A 20,534-nucleotide genomic window follows, 5' to 3' on the forward strand; every position below is an offset into this window, starting at 1 on the left:
ACCAATCTGCTTTAAATTCTTTAATTGCAATGCTTCAGCAGCCAGCCGTCCTCAGAAACACCTGGAGTTTTTGTTCCTTTCTTGTAAGTGGAGCCTGACACTGTCTACTCGGAAGTAAGTCCCACTGTAGTCAATGGAGCTTACTCCCAGGTAACTGGGTAAAGACTGGGCAACCTTTTGCTGCCATCCGGAGCAGTTCAATAGGATTTACTGCATGGTATGTTCCTGACCATTCTCACAGATTCCATTATTATTATTATTATTATTATTATTATTATTATTATTATTACTACTACTACTACTACTACTGTTCCCTCACCTTTTTCCCTGACTCAAGGCATCTTGCAGCTTTTTTCTTTCTTTCATTCCATTTATCGTTTCCCTCGACCTCCAGGTATAAGACAGTATATAAATTCAATAAATGAATAAATAATAATATTTTTTCTCATAATAACCACAACCCTGCGAGGCAGGTGAGGCAGAGAGGTTGCCCTTGGCTCAAGGCGGCAGGTGGAGGTGGGTCAAGATCCAGCAAGGGAGAAGCTTCCTGGTGCAGAGCAGGACGCCCCTCTTTTCATTGGAGAATGGCGGGCATGTGGCTCTTGTGCCGTCATTCTGCTTGCTGGACTCCCTGATGGGCACCCGGTTGGCCGCTCTGAGAGCAGGATGCCTGGCCTGATCCGGCGCGCTTTGCCTTCTGCTCTGGCTTGGTACTCTTTGGGCAGCCGAGAGCATTTCCTCGGTGATGCGCAGGGCTGGGCGCGGCATGAAAGGGGCCTGTTGAGCCCGAGAGCCTCTTGGAGTGTTTGTGCAGATAAATCTTCATCTCCCGCACAAGCTGTTTACCTTCCTTGGGCTAATATTAGGGATTCTCTCCCTGTTTTCTCCGGCGCTCATGTAAAATGATGGGCCCTTGACTGCTGTGTCCACTGCTGGTAATTGAGATGATAAATCTTCCTGCCAGAGAACGGCCGTAATCCCAGACTGAGCTGGACCGCTCCTTAATTACCCTCCTGCCGCTGAGCCGGGGCAGCGCAAGAGACGGGGAGGGGGCCAGAGGGAGGGGAGCCCCTCTTTCCGAGGGAGATTCCTCCCTGGCAAAGGCTCACCTGCGCCAAGGGAGAGGCAAGGGCCGGGATCCAGGTGCACGAACGCCGGTCCAGCCGGTCGCTTTGGTGGCAGGGTGAACGGGGTTAGAAGGATCATGGAATCGGAGGGTTGTAGGGTGGGGAGGGACCCCAGGGGTCATCTAGTCCAACCCCCGGCCATGAAGGAACTCGGCTAAAGAATCCCTGGAAGATGGTCATCCAACCTCCACGTAGAAACCTCAGTCAAATGATAGACTAATGGGGCAGGAAACGGCCCCCCAGGGCTCACCTTGTGGGGAGTAACTTCCATCAGATGTCAAACAGATAAAACTTGTGTGACTTTTGGAAGACATCTGAAGGCAGCCCTGTAGAGGGAAGTTTTTGAGGGTTGGTATTTTGTGGTGTTTTATATTTTGCTGGAAGCCGCCCAGAATGGCTGGGGCGACCCAGTCAGATGGACAGCATATAAATGATAAAAATGTTGTTGTTGTTGTTGTTCATGTGGGAGGTTCCTTTTAAACCAACTGGGCTTTCTCCTTATTCCTCGACTTTGGTCATTCTTCTCTTTCTTTGGCGATCCCTCGAAGCCGAGTAAGATTGTCTTCCATGAACACGGCCTTAACAGTGAGTCCGTTAGTAACTGTGGAGGCCAATTCTGGATCCACACGTCCTTCCACAGTGGGGACATTGGTTTCTGGGCGGGTGTTGATCACGGTGAGGGTTTGCCAAGCGTGCCTTCCTCTTAGCATGTTTCTCCCTTTCGTCCTGAGTTCGAGTGTCTTCAAAGCCCATGACACCTTTGGTAAAGGCTGTTCTCCAACTGGAGCACTCGCAGGCCAGTGTTTCCCAGTTGTCGGTGTTTATACTACATTTTTAAAGATTTGCCTTGAGAGAGTCTTTAAACCTCTTTTGTTGACCACCAGCATTACACTTTCCATTTTTAAGTTCGGAATAGAATAGTTGCTTTGCGAGGCGATCATCAGGCATCCGCACAACATGACCAGTCCAACGAAGCTGATGTTGAAGAATCATTGCTTCCACACTGGTGATCTTTGCTTTACCTTTTACGCTCCTGATAGAGGGTGGTTGGCTGTGGGTCAGGGATGCTCCCGCTGCGACCCCAGAGGAGCCGGGCTGGGGGGTCCCACCAACTGCGCAATTCTGGGAGTGGGGTGGGATTCTGTGCCGGAATGCATCCCCCATGGATCGCCTCTCCTTGTCAGAGAGGGGCTGCCTTGCCAGCTTCCCCTTGCTGCCCCACTGGATGTGGGGAGTCCCTCCCTCCCTCCCTCTGCTTCCTTCCCCGCTTGTCATGGGCTGCAGAGGGACTTCCTGGCTTCCTGGCACATCCCCTCCTGCCGGTGCCCCTCCTCACGGGCAGCTGACGCGGTCGGATCCTTCTGGATGAGGCCGGCAGGTGCCCACGGCAGGAGCCTGCAGCCCCCCCCCCCGGCTGGGAGTCCCATCCTGCTTCTCCGTGCCCCCCAGCTCCCCTCCCCACCTGCCTCCCCCCCCAACGGCGCTTTCAGATTAATGGCATTCCGACTCCTGGAGGAAATGCGGTGAAAAAACCGGCATGTTTAATTTTAATTTAGGAAAGCATTTAGGTAGCGGAGCCTCGTTTCCTCGCTGCTGTCAATCACGTTTTCTCAAGGCTGACATCAATTAGTTTAAAAATATTGAATGTAATTTTGCCTGACACAACATATTGCAGCCACTGCAAAATATAATTTATTTTAGAAGAAGAAATAATTAAACTAATTTGCATGTCAGTCAGCCGGCTTGGGATGCTGGGGGGGGGGAGGGGCCGGTGGAGATGATGGATCCTCCGGGGAGGGGGAGGGGAGCCGCCTTGCCCCCTCCCTCCTTGCGACCCCCCCTGGGCTGACTGCGGAGCCCCTTTGGCCTTGGGGTCCCAGCCCTGCGCTCCCAGCAGCCTCTTGCCACAGGTGCCAGCGGAGGGGCTGGCAGGGGCTGGCAGGGGCAGCAGGGCAGGAGCTGGCAGAGGAGAGGCAGCGGGAAGATGCCCCCCCCCCAGGAGGGGCTAGGATGGCTTTGCTCCAAGACGTTCAGGAGAAGGGGAGCAAGAGAGGCTGTTGGAGGAGGAATTGGGGGGGGGCTCAAGCTAGGAGGCATGGCCCCCCCTCCTTTCTATTTTATTCTTATTTTTTATTTGCATTTTTCAAATACAGAGACAGAAAAGACAAGGAATACATCCCATGTCCCCTTCCCTCCCCCCTCTGGTTGCACAACTTTCATATTCCTCTCGACTAAATACCTGGTGACTTCCCTCCCACCCTATTCTTGGTTTCTTTATTTTTCTGTTAAATCACGTGTTCCAAATTCTTCATCTTCAAAGTTCTTTGCCTGTTAAATTCTGTTACAAACCACCAGAATGCCTATATCACGCAAATCCAATTGGAAACACACGTAAACGTAATAGGCTGCATAGTAACAATCACAAAGTTATTTACTAGAACTACAGAAAAATACAAAAGAGATGAAGAAATTAGTAAAGAATGTACTACGGCCCTGACTATATAGGACTTGCAGCTTGTACATACTGGACTTGGTGGTCAACCGAAAAGCTACATTTTTATTATGTCACGATGTTGATTTTGACATTATGGGAAGCGGTATCTTATTTTTGAGAAGTAGTTCTAGTAAATAACTTTGCAATTGTTAATATATGGCCTATTCTGTTAACTTCTGTTAACTTCAGTTCTTCTGGAGTTACTCCAGACCTGCTAGGTTATTTCCTTGTTTATACTTGTTCTTAAAATATTCAATAATGCTTTCCCTCCCCTCCTCCTCTAACCCCCACAAGGTCCCTGCCAGGGAGGCTGAGAGGCAGGGACTGGCCCTCAAGGCCCCACCCAGAGACCGGCGCGGCCAAGGGGGGATTTGAACTCGGGTCTCCTGGGTTCTAGTCCTCCTCACAAGATGGAGCAAACTTGTTTTCTGCTGCTCTGGAGGGCAGAACTCGAACCCATGGCTTCAAGAAAGGAGATTCCGACGAAACAGAAGAACTTTCTGGCAGTAAGAGCCGTTCTTCCGTGGGATGGAAGGAGGCCGACTCTCCTTCTTTGGAGGTTTTTAAGAAGAGGCGGAATGGCCATCGGTCTTGGATGCTTGAGCTGTGTTTCAGGGGGTTGGACTAGATGACCCTTGGGGTCCCTTCCAGTTCTCCAGTTCTGTGATTCTGTCCGAGGAGACAGGTCCCTGGGGGATGAGGGGGAAGTTGCTGTGCCCCTTGTGGGCTCCCCATGGGGGTGTCTGCTTGGCCATTGGGGGACGGGATGGGTCTAATCCGCTGGGAATTTTGGGGCCTCCGTTCATGTACAGGAGAAGTTCAGCTCTTTTCCGTTCTCGGTGACACTTTAGCTTCCCCTGAGCTAAAAAGGTAAAGGACCCCTGGACGGTTGAGTCCAGTCTTTTTCTTTTTAATAACTTTTTATTAAATTTTACTATTTAATATTCAATACATTTATCATATAAAAAATAAAAATAAAACACAACTCCCCCCCCCCCGTGACTTCCCTCAACTTTCCCTTCTGGTTCTTTAACTGTTTGCTACTTCTGCTTAATTTCTGTCTTATTTTTCATCTTTAAATTTACTGCTCTTATTTTCTCATCATTTTTGTACCACATTTTCTTCAAATTACATCTTGCATTTAATTAATTTCCATGTTGTTATTTCTTAACCTTTACTCTTGTTTTCTTAGTTGTAAGTGTTTACTCAAACCCTGCTAATGAGTCCATTTCTTTACAATATTTCTGTAAATACAGCACAAACAGTTCCCATTCTTTTTTAAAGTCTCTATTTTCCTTGTCTCTGAGTCTTCCCACAAGTTTAGCCATTTCTGCAGAATCCATCAATTTTGCTTGCCATTCTTCTTTCATTGGTATCTTGTTGTCTTCCCATTTTGGGGCTAGTAAAACCCTAGCCGCTGCTGTCTTCTGCTGCCCTTTTGGTAATTCCTGGCCTATAATACCTAACAAGAAAGCTTCTGATTTTTCAACCAAGGTTATTTTAAACATCTTTTTCAATTTGTTATATATCATTTCTCAATAATTTTGGGAAAGGCTGGCTGAATCCCTTCAAAGGAGGCTATGGGGTCTCTATTTGCCCTGGCGTGCTTTCGAACTGCTAGGTTGGCAGGATCCGGGACAGTGCAAGGGGAGCTCACTCTGTCATGCGGATTTGAACTGCTGACCTTCTGATCGGCAAGCCCAAGAGGCTCAGTGGTTTTGACCCCCGTGCCACCCGGGTCCCAAGCTTCCCCTGAACCCCGTTGGCCCCTGTGCCCCCAGCTGGCAGAGACCCTTCCTTGCAACCCGCTTGGGCACCTGCGAACTTGGCCGCCTCCCTCTGGCAGGCAAATGTGCGTTTTTTTAGGGCTGTGGGAAGAAATGGGAGGCGGCTTGTTTGGCTGGTTGAGTTGCTTAATTTGTAACCCTCGTTTTGTCTCCTGAGCCCCAAGATGAGCAAAACGTAAAACCTATTAAGCACATGATGCATTAGTAGGGCAGCCAGGAAATTGCCCCCTGACTCCCGCAGCCCAGACCAACGCCAGCTACAAACAGAACATGGCAGAGATCCGAGTCAGGGCAGGAGGGGAGGCTCTCGGCGGCATCTCTGGAGCCTCCCCCCCCGCTCTGAACCCCCTATTAGTTCCACTTCCGGCAGGACCCCCCAGTCCCAACGTGCCAGACATGGAGAGTCCTCCCTTCCCTTCAGTAACTTCACAGATAAGAATTAATGAGCAGTTGATATGTTTATGGTCCTTTTATTACGGCATCATGTTGCAAGCACAAATACATTGCTCTCCAATCTTCCTTCCGACTTCAGCAGCATTTTAGGCGCCAATGAGAAGTTCTTCCCTCCTTTGCTCTCTGATATGTTTGGACCTCCAAGTCCGTGGTAAGGGGGGGGGGGGTAAGGGCTCTCAAGAGACGTCACAACTAGCTGCCCCCTCCCTTCCGGCTCCTTGTCATTATCTCATAACTCGGTAACTCCTCCTAAGCTTTTCAGCTTCTGTTTCTCTCTCTGCTTCTGAACATGCTGTGAGCAAGGGGGGGGGGGCTCTTCCGCCTCCAGCTCTCCATCGGAGAGAAGCTGGTCTGCCACAGAATGCACCCCCCAGGCCTCGTCTTCAGACCATTCCCTGGCACAACGCAGGCTTGGAAATGCTAACGGCACCAAGAGCCAGAGCCTCCATCCTGGGCTGCCCTTTGGGTCTCTGCTTCCCTCCAGCCATTAATAAACCAGCAGCCTGTGTAATCCAGGCAGAGCCTGTTTGCAGGATCAGGTCCAGGGCTCTAGGAGCCCTGCATGCTGCCCACCGGATGCTCCACAAAGGAAAGCCCTCATGCCGGACCAGAGCGCATGGCTGCATCTTTCCCTGCTTGTTGTCTGCAGCAATTGGCCCTGAGAGGCACGAGAGCAGAGCAGAAACAGGGTCCCATCTTCCTCTCTAAATCACTCCAGTTGGTTGCCGTCCCTCTGTCTTGCAGCAAGGAATTCCAGAGTTATGGCAGTGTGGGAATATATTTTGTCCGTCCCGCTGCTTCATCTGGCGGCCGCATGGACTTCCAGCATGATGAGAGCAGGAGGCAAACTTTCTCCTGCCAGCCTCGCATAATTTCATACACCTCTCGTTGTGCCACGTTTTACCAGAGTTTCCACAGAAGGGATGTGCTCCCTCCCCGGGATATTTTGGGTGGCCCTTTCCTGGGTACACAATATCCTTGATCAGCTGGTTATTGACCAAAATAAATAAATACAATATCCTTTTGAAGGCGAGAACTGCGCACAGTCCTCCAGACGTGGTCACCTCAGAGATTGGTAAAAGGGCATTGCGATGGGGGTAGTTTTATTTTCCTTTCCTAACGCTCCCCATCAGGCAGGGACGGCGGCTCAGGAGTCCCTGGCGGGCGGCCAGGCAATCTCTCTCCCAGAGCCACCAGCCCAGGAGAAGCCACCCGCTTTCTTGGATGATTTTCTGAGATTTCTTGTGAGCGGCGCTTACTTCTGTTGGCTTAAATTTGTGCTGCTTCGTACGTGTTTTTTCTGAGCTGCCTTGTAAGAAAAGGCTTCTTAAAGAAATCTGAGCAGTGGCCAAGAGGAGGGAGGGAGGGAGGGGGCAATGGGCAGCCCCTGCCCCTCCTTCCCAGATCCAGCAGCCCCCCCTCCTGTGCCCACCTGCCCATTTCCTCTGCCCGCATCCAGCCCCTGCCCAGCCCATCCTTGCAGCTCCGTCTCTCCCACTCCTTTCAGTGGAGCAGGGCAGGTGCCAGGCGCTTGATGGATGGCGCTGGCCCCTCCGCCGGGACCCTCCCCTCTAATCAGCAAAATGGCAGCCGCGGCAGAGCGAGCCGGAAGAGGGGGGTCTTTGAAGGCCGGCTCTGGCTGGCGTGATGCCCCTTTGCCCCCGTCCCCCAGGCCTTTGGGCAACGGCGGTTCCTTGCAAACTTATCAGCAAAGAGGCAGATGTTGGAGGCCAGCAAGGCAGAGCCAGGCTAGCTGGCCAGCCTGCGGGTGGCATTTCCAAGGAATCGGGGATTGGCAGAGCCCCCTCCCTGGCTAGGCTGCGGCTGGGGCTGCACTTCCTGGGGGGGGGGCTCCTGCTCACGGCTGCATCCCAGAATGTCGGCCCCTCTTCCTGCTGCAAAGGGCTCCCAGAAATGGCTGCTGGTGGATCAGCCCATCCTGCCCTTCCCAGCAGCCAACCGGGTGCCCCGTGGGCAGGATGGGGGGCAAGGCCAGCCCCTTCCCCAGCGACTGGCCTTCATGGCATGCTCAGAGGCTGACTAAAGCTGCTTTTAGCCTCAATTTCCTGGATTTATGGTGACATGAGAGTGGGGGGGGGCAGGGAAGTCAGTGGGCAAGGCTTCCTCACCCCTCTGGTGCCCGCATGCCCTCTCCCATGGGTTCTCTCATCAAAGTGCCCTGAGGTGGAGGTCATGGTCTCTTGGGCATTGGCAGTGCTGAGCAGGGAGAGATGCCCCTCCTTGCCCGCCTCTCTCCAGCAGACGCTCTCTGCCACAGAGGAGGGAGACTGGCACAGTGCCCGTCAGCTGGGCTTGCTGCCAGCCCTGGCCAGAGCGATGCTTCTTGGCAAAGGGCACCAGCTCCGGGAGTCAGAGGTGGGGGGGGTCTGTGCCTGCTGGGCAGGGGCATCATCCGCGTTGCTCCCACCCTACAAGCAGGGTCGGACCCCGTCTCCAGGCTCACAGCCGGCTGGCAAGGGGGAGAGGCAGCCGTAGGGTGGGCTGAGGAGGGGGTGTCTTTGCACCAGGTGGGGCTGGCAGGGACTTACCTGGAGGTGGGCAAGGAGCTTGGGGCTGGCCTGCATTTCTTCAGGGCTGTTGGCCAGAGGGCTTCCTGTGTTTCGGGGCCACTCCCATTTCCCGTGGGTCAGGCTCTGCTCCTTCCCCACGGCCTTCGTCCTTCCTCCTCTCAGGGAGCTGCATCAGGGAGACTTTGGCTATGGAGGGGCCTGGCTCCACCTTTGGCTGGGAGATGCTCTTGGGGTGCCAACAGCCCCCTCTCTGAGCTCCCTGGCATGTGGTGGAACCACTGAATTGTAGAGGTGACAGATTGTGGCAGAGACCACCCCTGGGGCCACACAGTGTGTTATCCTGCCAGGAAAGTGGACGGTTTAGATCAGGGGTCACCAGCTGAAGGCCCACGGAGGTCATTTGACCAGCCCATGAGCCGCCCCCAAACTCAGCTAGTCTCTCACACGCTGCGCTAAACTGGCGCAGCACGGCACAGGGACTTGCTTCCGCGGCACCGAAAATCGCGTCTGCACACACGCAGAAACCAAATTTCATGGGCGCCCACCGCGGGATCTTTGTGGGACTGATCCGGCCCAGGCAAGATAAACCTTGCTGACCCCTGGTTTAGATTCTGCCTCAAGTGGGTAGGAATTACGCAGCCACCCGAGGTCACTTTGATGTCCATCAGATTCAATTGTAGTGGACAAAAACTGGTACAGTGTTATCTCGGTTTTCGAACATAATCCTCTCCAGAAGTCCGTTTGTGTTCCGAAACATTCAAAAACCCAAAACTGAAATCGGAAGCCTCAAAATGGAAAACTCAAAACAGAAACCTCATTTCCTGTTCGACTTCCAAGGCACGTTCGAAAACCAAGGCATTGACTTCTGGGTTTTTGGTGTTCGAGTTCTGAAATGTTCGACTGTGGAGGCGTTCGGAAACGGAGGTACCACTGTATCGGTTTCTTCATGCCTAGGTTGAGAAAACCTCATTGCAGCATCTGCAACACGAGGGACCGGCAGAGGAGCCAGGAAGGTTCAGTCTAGAAGGCTTTTGGCTCCTAAAACTCACCCCGCAATTCTAGGCTTGCCTACAGGAAATTGTCCCAGGGGGGCATTGGGATTTATATAGTCTTAATTCTACTAACGTTTCATTGTTTTGTAATGATTGATTCTTTCCTGGTTTTAGTGATTATTGTTTTTACCTGTAAGCTGCCTTGAGTCCCATCAGGAGAAGTATTAATAAAGAAATAATAATAATAATAATAATAATAATAATAATAATAATAATAAGGATGAGGATGGTGGTGATGATGATGTTGGAAGGGACTCCCAAGGGTCCCAAGGGTCATCTAGTCCAACCCCCTGCAATGAAGGAATTTTAGCTAAAGCATCCTTGACAGATTGTTGTCCAACCTCTGCTTATTCTTCTTTGGCGGTCACTCATAGCCAAGTCAGATTGTCTTCCATAAACACGGTCTTAACAGTGTGTCCATAGGTGACAGTGGAGGCCAGTTCTGGATCCACACATCCTTCCACAGTGGGGACGTAGGTTTCTGGGCGGGAGTTGATCATGTTGTGGATTTGCCAAGCGTGCCTTCTTCTTAGCATGTTTCTCCCTTGCATCCTGAGTTCGAGTGTCCTCAAAGCCCATGACACCTTTGGTCAAGGCTGTTCTCCAATTGGAGTGCTCTTTTTTTTTTTTTTTTGAGAACAGCCTTTACCAAAGGCTAATGGGACACGGGTGGCGCTGTGGGTAAAAGCCTCAGAGCCTAGGGCTTGCCGATCGAAAGGTCGGTGGTTCGAATCCCCGCAGCGGGGTGCACTCCCGTTGTTCGGTCCCAACGCCTGCCAACCTAGCAGTTTGAAAGCACTCCCGGGTGCAAGTAGATAAATAGGGACCGCTTACTAGCGGGAAGGTAAACGGCGTTTCCGTGTGCGCCTCTGGCTCGCCAGAGCAGCGATGTCACGCTGGCCACGTGACCCGGAAGTGTCTCCAGACAGCACTGGCCCCCGGCCTCTTGAGTGAGATGGGCGCACAACCCTAGAGTCTGTCAAGACTGGCCCGTATGGGCAGGGGTACCTTTACCTTTACCTTTAATGCATCCTTGACAGATGGCCGCCCAACCTTCTAAACCTCCAGGGAAGGCGAGTCTGCCACCTTCCGAGGGAGACTGTTCCCCTTGGCCAGAAAATTCTTCCTGAGGTGCAGCTGGAATCTTCCCCATTAGTTCTGGAGCAGGAGAAAGCCAGTTGGTCTCTCTTCTGAGAGATGGCCCCTCAGACCAGTTGTGGGGGGATGGAGAAGCAACACGGGGGGGGGAGCTGGAAGAAGAGGCGAGGAGGGCCAGCCTTCCCAGGGGCGCGATCCGTGGCGCATTTCATCTCTGTGGGCTTGAGCAGTTCTTCAGGCGCTGAACAAGTGGCCTTGAAACAATTGTAGCTTACTTGCGAGTAAGCGCGTCTTTAGGGCTTTTAGCATCCGTGCATCCAACGGCAGGGCAGGGTGCGGCTATGCGCCAAGACGTGGAAGCTGGCGGGGAAGGGAAAGCGGACTTCCGGAGGTGGCCAGGTGAGAGGAGTCGGAGCTGGTGGTGGGTGCTGCCAATCAGACGCCGCGCCTGGTTTACCTCAGCGCAGCGCTTGGATGTCTCTGGCAATCAAATGCCGCTGAGGTGAAACCAGCATGGCTATTGAGTGGCAGAGCCGCTGCTACTCAGCCTCTTCCTCCCATTGCCATCACCTGGAGTCTTGGCTTTGCGGAGCGGGGCAGATTTATGACCCAGGTGGGCCTGATCCGGCCTGTGGGCCTTAGTTTGCCACCCCCTGCCTCAAACCTTGGGAGGCGGCTCTCAGTCCCCTCTGCCCTTTTCTGTGTTCCAGACAATCACGCTCAGGTGTCCAGGAAGACCCTTCGCATCCGCATCCTGGACGTGAACGACAATCCTCCCGAACTCGCCACGCCTTACGAGGCGGCCGTCTGCGAGGACGCCAAGCCTGGGCAGGTGAGGAGCAGGAGGGGGGCAGTGGGGGGGCAGCCGGGTGAGGGGCTCTGAGCCCACAAGGCAGGCCCTGGACTTGGCAGGGAGACCTCAGGCATGGGCGGGGGGACAGGACCCATATGGGGCAGGGACAGCCTTGCTGGGCAGAAAGGTCCCCCCAAACCCTGGAAACTCCCCTCCCCTCCCACCTGCTTGCTTTTGCGTAGGGAGGGGCTGGGGGTGTCTTATGTGGCGTATGGCAGCCCTGACCACTGGCTGTGGGGCGCTTTGGTCCAGCAGGAGCAGGGAGGGGCTGGTGCACTGCAATTGGGGTGGGGGCTTTCCACTCCCCTTTCTGTCTCTCTTTTCTTTCCAAATCCCAGCTCCCCAAGCTGCTGGGTGGCTCAGCGGCTGTCAATCAGCGAAGTCAATCGGGGGTAAAGCCATCACCCCCGCTGGGGAGGCCGCCCCTCCTGTCCTGCCTTGCTGGGGGGGGGCACTTTTGGGAGCTGCAGTCTTTGTTTGCCCCTGAGAGGCACCTGTGGCCCCACCTGCCCCAGACCCCCCCACCCCTCGGGTGCAGTTTGAGGGGGAGGGGCTCTTCTAGAATACATATATTTTACTGAGATAATTACAACAAATTAAAGTAAGTTTTTAAAAGAAAAGAAAAGAGAGAAAGAGAATACATAAGAACAATAAATGTAATTAAGGTTGCAAAGCTGAAATATAAACTTAGTATAGGTTGATTCACGATGGTTTTGACAAATACGTTTGAAACAGCATTAAAGACGTCCGTGGATAATCGTCATCTGGAGGAATGGGCTGTAAGAGTTTTCATATCCATTGATCAAGGGGGGGGGGCATATCTGTGTCTTTCCAATGTATCAGGATCGATCTATTTGGGGGGGGGGCACTGAGAATCCATTGGCGCTGAGCAATTTCCCAGCGCCCCGTGTTGGGCATGTTGTTTGAGCTGCTCCTCTGAGCGCCGCCTTCCTTCCCTGCAGCTGATCCAGACCATCAGCGTCGTGGACCGGGATGAGCCCCAGAGCGGCCACCGCTTCTACTTCACTCTGGCCCCCGAGGCCTCCTCCAGCCACCACTTCTCCCTGCTGGATATCGAGGGTAAGCCGTGGAGTCAGAGAGCGCAGAGGGACCCCCCAGGTCATCTAGTCCAGCCCCACCACCTTGCCTCCCCCCCAGGTAGCTCTTCCGCCTGCTCTCCTGCACCCGAGGCCGGCAGCCCTGCCCCACAGCCCCCTCCCCACGCATGCCAGCTCCTGCCCCATTCTTGGCGAGCCCCCCCCATGCCCCCCTCTGCCCTGCCCACCTCCCCTCTGCTCTCTCCTGGGCGCGGTATAAATATCGGCGGTGACAAACGGCCGCCAACGGCCCATCTGTTTCTTTGTACAAATTTGTAGCCAGTTTTGAGATGTGATTTATAAATATTGCTGCTGGAGCCAAGACAAGACACTGATGGATGCCAGCCCAGATGGAGACACAAAGCGCTCACTTAAATCTCCTCCTTTTACATCCTCGGTGGCGGCAGGAAGAGACCTCGGGCGCAAAGCTCCGCACAGCCCTCCCTGCCTGGCCTCGAGATTGCTCCCCGGGGTCAGGCTGCTAGAAGGGGGTGGGTGGGGAAAAGGAGGTCGTCCTGGTTCCTGAGAGGGCAAGGAAGCAGCTCTGCTCCTGTGATGCCCGCAAGCATTCCTGCCTTGCAGGGGGTTGGGCTGATGACCTTTGGGGGTCCCTGCCAGCTCTGCAATTCTGTGCATCTAAGCTCCACTGGGGCGCATCTGGGTTTGGACTGAAACGCCCACCAAATTGGGGGACAACTGCTCTCCTTCTGGGTTTGTGAGCTTCCAGGGGCCTCCGTCTCCCTCCGTGGCTGCAGGGGCCGCATTTCTTAGCCCAGAGAGTTCTGTGTGTCCCTTCAGCAAAACCTCCCCACAGAGAGCAAGGAAACAGGAACAGGCACAACGGTAAGAAGAAGAAGCAGCCACTGACAAGGAGGATTTCCTTCATATTCATTTATTTATTTCTTAAGATTTATATGCCTGCCACTCAATTGTGGAGGGGAAAAACCCAACCCCCAAGGCGGTTCAGAAAATGATCAAACCCAGAAAGAATGTACAGCAATTGTTTAAAAGAGACAAAAAGTTATACTCATATAAAATTTGCATCCACTTTCTCAGCATCCAGAGTTCCTCATGTTTCCAGCTGGGCTTCTGGGATCTGCGCAGGCAGAAATCCGACCAAGGAAGCTTTTTCCAGCCCCGCACCTCCCTGATGAATTTCTGCCTGTTGTGCAGGCAGCTCGCAGGGTCACATCGTCCCCCACCCACAGCCTGCAAGGGTGGTCCAGCTGCCGCTCTCTGCCCCGCCTCAGGGGCAGACTGTGGGTCCGTTGAGTCCCACATGTCTGGGGCTTTGACCCTCCAATCTCCCCCCCCCCCCCCCGCCAATGCCATTGGGCCTTTCCCTGGAGAGTTTGAATGGCAGCTAACATCCCATGGGGTGTCCTGTGGGACACACACACCCCGCCAGCTTGTTTTCTCCTGCTCCGGAGGGCAGGACTCGAACCCATGGCTGCAAGTTGCAAGGAAGGAGATTCCAACACAACATCAGGAAGAACTTTATGCCAGTAAGAGCCATTTGTGGGATGGAAGGAGATGGGCTCTCCTTCCTGGGAGGTTTTTAAGAAGAGGCTGGATGGCTTGGATGCCGGAGCTGAGACCCTCGTGGGTTCAGGGGATTAGACTAGATGACTCTTAGGGGCCCCTTCCAACTCTAGCATTCTATGACCCCCCAATCCCAATGCAGGCAGGCTTTGCTGGGCTGCATGGAACAAGCGCAGGGTGCAGGTGGGGGAGATGGAGGGCCCCCCCCTAGACATCCCCCAAAACACACAAGGCAGAGATGAGGCAGGACAGATTGGGGTGGGGGCACATCCCAGAACGGCAGCCCCCACCCTCCCAATTTTGCAATGGGAGAAGAAGCTTTGTCTCCTGCCGGGCTGCTTTTTGCTCTGGAAGATCCTCTCTGTGTGTGTTTCTTGGCTGGCTGGTGGCTAATTGGGAGCGACACCGGACGGCTCCTGACTGCAGGCGAAAGGAGCAGATGCAGAAACTCTCTAAAGATCTCGTTAGAAGCAAGGTTTTTTTTGGGGGGGGGCAGGAGGAGCTGGCAGCTTCCTGGGGACCCTGACAGAAGAGAGGAAGGCAGGAGAGGATCTGCAGAGTCTGCAAGGAGGGCGGGGGGAGCAACTGACTCTGGCTGGGCTGGCCCCGAGGACGAATCCTGCTGCACCAGCTGCAAAGAGCACCTGACAGCCCTCAGGTGTGTGTGTGGGGGGCTACCTGGGGAAGGGGCCGCCTGCCACTCTCCGCCCATCCCATGACCCTCTGCCTCGTTGGATTAGAATCAGTAGAAAAAAGGACAGTCACGGAACTGAGAAATTACACAAAACAAATGAAATCCCTGAAACAAGAAGTAATCGACTAGAAATTTGAATTTTAGTCATTTAAGGTTTATGATTTTTCTATTTCCTTCTGAGGAGACTGAATACTTCAGTGAAATGAAGTTCGTGGCTGGCTCGAACAATTCTAGGTTTTTCTAATTTTTTCCTTAAACTTTTTGATTTTTATTATTTAGTTTATTTCTATAAGATAATATTTCTAGTCGATCACTTCTCGTTTCAGGTATTTTCACAGTATTTCATTTGTTTTGTGTCATTCCTTGGATTAGAATGGTGGAATTGTAGGGTTGGGAGGGACCCCCAAGGGCCATCCAGTCTGACCCCCTGCGATGCACGATGCCCCTTCCCTCTGCCTCCCCACAGACAACACGGCCGCCGTGCACACGCAGCGCCTGGCCTTCAACCGGCAGGAGCAGGACCTCTTCCTGCTGCCCATCCTGGTGGTGGACAGCGGCCCCCCCACCCTCAGCAGCACCGGCACCCTCACCATCCGCATCTGCGGCTGCGACAGCTCCGGCGCCATCCAGTCCTGCAACACCACCGCCTACGTGGTCTCCGCCTCGCTCAGCCCCGGAGCCCTCATTGCCCTGCTGGTCTGCGTCCTCATCCTCATCGGTGAGTCTCTGCGCCCCACGGAGCCCCCTTCCTGCCCCTCCTCCAAAAACAGGCCTAGACGCACAACATAGAAATATAAAATGAGGACACAAATACATAAGGAAAGGAAAGGAAACCAGTGAAGCCCCTCCCAGCAACACTTGAAAGGACAGAGGCTGTTCATCAGCCCAAGGCCGAGTGAAAGAGAAACTTTTTGCCTGGCACCTAAAGATATGGAAGGAAGGTGCCACAGATGGGGAGCCACTGCAGAAAAGGTCCCGTTCTCGTGTTGCCACCCTCTGCACCTTGAGGAGGAGGCACACAAAGGCGGGGCTCAGAGGAGGATCTCAGGGGCCGGGGAGGTTCATATGGAAAGAGGCGGTCCTGGGGTATTGGGCTCCGGAGCCAGTTAAGGCTTTGTAGGTCAAGAGCAGCACTTTAATGAATTGGGCCTGGAAACTAACTGGTAGCCAGTGCAGTAAGACCAGGACCGGGGTCATACGCTCAAGCCGTCTTGCTCCAGTGAGCAACCTGGCCGCTGAATTCTGCACCAGCTGAAGTTTCTGAACAGTCTTCAGGGGCAGCTCTATGCAGACCACGTTGCAGTAATCCATCCTTGAGGCTACCAGAGCAGAGACAGCAGAAGTTAAAACTATCCCTGTGGGGGCTCAGCTGGGACACCAGGCGAAGCTGACGGAAGGTCCTCTACGGCGCCACTGAGGCCACCTGAGCCTCAAGCGAGAGTAGTGGGTCCAGAAGGACCTCCTTCTTCGGAGGAAGGGGAACCCCATCAAGAGCAGGTGCCCTCCCACCCATCTGGTCTAGGGAATCCCCCACTAACGGGGCCTCCGTCTTATCTGGGTTGAGCTTCAGTCTGTGGGCTCTCATCCTGCCCATGACCGAGGCAAGACGCTGGTCCAGCACTCCCACTGCCTCACCTGCAGATGAGAAAGAGAGCTGAGAGTCATCCGCATCTTGCTAACAGCAGACTCCAAAACTCCGGATGACCCCACTCAGAGGTTTCACGTAGATGTTAAACAGCAGGAGGGATAATATAGACTGAGGAACCCCACATTGAAGGCTCTGTGGGGCCTGAGCCCTTCTGGAAAGGGGTCGGAGGAGGTGGGTTTGCCTTTCTAAGGAAAGGGAGACCCCTTTGGGTAGGAGGTGCTTGGAAGGAGCCCTTGGCTCTTGTCTTGTCCTGGGGGTCCCCTGCTCTCTCCCCCCCTTCCCGCCTTGACCACCCCTCTCTCCCCCCAGTGCTGGTCCTCCTCATCCTGACCCTGAAGCGGCACCAGAAGGGCCACCTCTCGTCTGAGGAGGAGGAGGACATGCGCGACAACGTCATCAAGTACAACGACGAGGGGGGCGGGGAGCAGGACACGGAGGCCTACGACATGTCTGCCCTGCGCAGCCTCTACGACTTTGCGGAGACCAAGGGGGGCGGGGGCGAGGGCCCCCCCGTCCTGCCCTCCGAGCTGCACTCGCTGCCGCAGTGGCGCCCGGCGCCGGACTTGGACTTCTCCGTCTTCAGGGACTACATCAGCAGGAAAGTGGGGCAGGCGGACGAGGACCCTTCTGTGCCCCCCTACGACTCCTTCCAGACCTACGCCTTTGAGGGGGCCGACTCCCCTCCCGCCTCCCTCAGCTCCATCGCCTCCCGCTCCACGGGCTCCGAGCAGGACTTCTCCTACCTGGGCAGCTGGGGGCCACGCTTCCGGCAACTGGCGGCCCTCTACGCCGGGCGCCGGGGAGGGGAGCAGGACGGGGGCGGGGGCGGCGCAGAGTCCTAGGCCCACCAAACCAAAAAGACACCCCACCCACAGCGGAGGAAAGAGAGCCAGGCTGGCAGTGGCTTCCGGGGGGGGGGGCGCAGCCAGGTCCAGCCACACAGCAGAGCCCCCCAGGTGCCCTGGCCTGCCTGCAAGGGGAGGGCCTTGGGGTGAGGGAGGGCCAGGGCAGCCCCACTGCTTGCCCCTCTCCTCCTCTTCCAGTGAAACTCTCCACGCCCCTTGAAGACTGCCTCTCTGCCAGCCAGGACTTCTCCCCTGGCAAATTATCATTTAAATGGATCTGTGGAGGGGAGGGGGCGGCCTGCCTGGGAGGGAGGGGAGCCTTTTGTTGTCGAAATTGATTTTGTCACTTGATTCCAACGTTTGACAAGCTTTGATTTGCTAAGCGGAGTCTCTGCCAAGAGGAGCCTTCTGCTCCTTCTGCTCCTTCTCCCGCTGGCTGTTCTCCTTCCCGGGTCTCCCTCTCCAGGACTTTCCCCCTGGACCTTCCTCTCTGGCCTCATCCTCGGGGAAGGGGGGGCCTTTGGTTGTGGGTTCCAGGGAGGGGAGGGGGCACAGTGCTTTTGCAGTGAGGGGGGGGCATTTTGATTCCCTCCCTTGGCAGCGTTCCGTATCGCATTTTGGATTAGAACCTTCCACCCCTCTTGGGGACCAATCCTCAGGGTCTTCTAATTCTCCACAGCAGACCGCTCCTCTCCCACACGCAGCCTCAGACCCTCCCCCCGGCAAAGACACCCCCACCTCGTCCTCCCCAGGTGCTTGCAGTGTGACACCCCTCCCCTCCAGCAGGTGCATCACTGCTCCGCAGGGTCTCCCCCCCCCAACCATCCCCTTCTGGCTCCACCTGCCTGTTTCCCTCTTGCAAAAGTTGTGCGCCATTGGCAGACTCCTGGGACTCCCCCCACCTCTCCCTGCCATGGGTCTGAGGGAGGCAGCTCTCTTGGGGCAAATGGTTGCCCCACAGCCTCATTGCCGGTCCCACTTCTCCCTACAAAATACCCGGCTTTTCGGGTGAGAGACCAGCAAGGGCCCATTGGGACTTTGGGGCCAAGATGCAGGCCCGAAGGGTGTGTTGGGGGGCTGGGAGTGGGGCAGCCTTCATGACTCCCCTTTCCCCTGGCACCTGCTGTGACCCCCAAGCTCCCTGCTCCTGGCCAGTTTCTCCCCTCCTGCCCCCTTTGCAGGCCTGCCTGACTTTACGGCTCGGACCAAGCCGAGTCGCTGGTTCTCAGGATTTTCCCCAGTCTCCCTGGGCTGTTCCGGTAGTGGGAGGGGGGTGGGATGGGCCTCCCCAAGCCAGCCTGGCCTTCACTGTGACTTCCCCTCTGGTTCTAGAGAGGCAACTGGGCAGATGGCAGCCCGCCCCCCCCCATGGTCCTTGTCCAAAGGGTGGGGGCTGGATGCAGGGGAAACGGCTCTTTGCCCCCCTCCCTCTCCTCCTCAGGAACACCTCCCGTTCGCTCCCCTCCCTGTTCCCTGGGGGCAGCCACGGGCCAAACAGGGTATGTATCTGGCGCTCCCCCCCCACACTGCCTGCCCTCCCCCCCACCTGCCCAGAGCTGCTGTCCTGGTGACACCCCTCCACTCCTGCCTCTTCCCACCTGTAAATAGGGGTGCGTCTCCCCTGCCCCCCAAAGGATGCCCCCGCAGGAGGAGCTGGCAGGCCCATGGAGCACTGGGGGGGGGGGGCAGCTGTGCTTTGAGTTCTGAGCCAGCCGAGTTGCTCACCTTTGGTATTTTCACACTTTGGTCTTTCTGGGACCCGGAAATAAATGATCTCCTTGTCGTCTTCCTGGAGTCCTTTGTGCTGCTTTCCTTTGGGAAGGGGGGGGGTGAGGTGGGGAGGAGAACCTCCTGCTGCCCTTTGCAGCTGCTGGGCTTGGGACGGGTGGGCAGCGAGCTCCCCAGAAGGGGCCTGGCCTCTGTGTCCGTCCTGCGGGGATTTTGGTTCATTGGAGGTTTTCAGCAGAAGTCGGATGGCTGCCTGCCAGGGATTCTTGAGCTGAGATTCCTGCATTGCAGGGGGCTGGACTGGATGACCCCGGGGACCTCTGATTTTAGGACAGCCTTGCAGCTCAGCCAGGAGCCTGGCAGGGACCTGAGCCCCTTTCCGGTGCTGCACAGGGGTGACCCCACAGAAGTGGGTCTGGGCCGCTGGCTCCAGGCAGGCGTTCAGAACCCCCTTCCCGCAAAAGAGAAATGGGCTCTCCCTATCCTAAAAGGGGCACGGAGCAGATCTTCCTGCCTCTTTGAATTTGTCACGTGGCCCTCGGAGGTGTTGAATTCTTCACGACCCACATATTTTTGTAATGCGTTTAATTTATAATTCACAATTCGTAATTTGTAATTCATGACACTGTACTTTGCAATTCCCATTGAATTGAGGGGGCTGGGGGTCAGGCGAGACTCCTGGCTGGTTTGCAGGAGGAGGAGGAGGGATGTCTCAGCCAAGTGGAATCTCTGGCGTCTCCTGCAAGAACCCTTTTAATCTGCCACTAATTTGAGGTCTGCGCTTGAGTCTCTGAGCCAGCCCCAAATCCGGCTCCTCTCCACCCCCCCCCAACGGCTGCTTGCAGGGAAGGATGCTGGCCAGGCGTCCCAAGAGGACTGCTGCATTCCTTGGTAGTTTCTTGGGAGGGGAAAGTGGACTCAGATGGGCAGAGATGCTGGAAGGAGGCCGGGAGGGAGAGGATGAGAGCCCCATGTGGGGTGTGCCCTCTTCCGCTGCGTGCTAACCTCTGGGGTCAGTCCCCCAGCTTCCAGAAACCCTCTTTTAAGTGTTCCTGGGCAGGTGCAGATGGGGGGGGGTCATGGCTTTCCTCTCCCCTCTCATGCCCACAGGCAAGCTAGGCAGTCTTCCTGGGCAGCCAAGAGTCACTCATGGGGGCGGCTGGTCTCTGGACTAAGAATTGCCAGCCTTTGGAGCACCCATGGGTAAAGGTAAAGGGACCCCTGACCATTAGGTCCAGTCGGGCCGACTCTGGGGTTGCGGCGCTCATCTCGCTTTACTGGCCGAGGGAGCCAGCATACAGCTTCCTGGTCATGTGGCCAGCAGGACTAAGCTGCTTCTGGCGAACCAGAGCAGCGCACGGAAATGCCGTTTACCTTCCCGCCGGAGTGGTACCTATTTATCTACTTGGACTTTGACGTGCTTTCGAATTGCTAGGTTGGCAGGAGCAGGGACCGAGCAACGGGAGCTCACCCCATCACGGGGATTCAAACCGCCGACCTTCTGATCAGCAAGTCCTAGGCTCTGTGGTTTAGCCCACAGCACCACCCACGTCCCCATGGGTGCGGGTGGGGAGCACCCATGGGT

The 20,534-nt window shown here is 55.2% G+C and overlaps 1 protein-coding gene across 7 annotated transcripts in view; it reads left to right on the forward strand.

Annotated features, from left to right (window-relative positions):
- Positions 1 to 19,007, forward strand: part of CDH22 (cadherin 22) — a 95,585-nt gene extending 76,578 nt beyond the window's left edge. For all 7 annotated transcript variants that reach the window (XM_083447343.1, XM_083447340.1, XM_083447342.1 and 4 more), the window contains 4 exons: positions 11,253 to 11,374; positions 12,358 to 12,475; positions 15,195 to 15,446; positions 16,686 to 19,007. In XM_083447343.1, the coding sequence (XP_083303469.1) occupies positions 11,253 to 11,374; positions 12,358 to 12,475; positions 15,195 to 15,446; positions 16,686 to 17,218 (1,025 nt within the window). In that variant the 3' untranslated portion in view covers positions 17,219 to 19,007. The remainder of the gene's footprint in view (positions 1 to 11,252; positions 11,375 to 12,357; positions 12,476 to 15,194; positions 15,447 to 16,685) is intronic.
- The last annotated feature ends 1,527 nt before the right edge of the window (positions 19,008 to 20,534 follow it).

This window comes from Podarcis tiliguerta (assembly GCF_965153285.1).
Source record: "Podarcis tiliguerta genome assembly, chromosome: 6".
Lineage (NCBI taxonomy): Eukaryota > Metazoa > Chordata > Lepidosauria > Squamata > Lacertidae > Podarcis > Podarcis tiliguerta.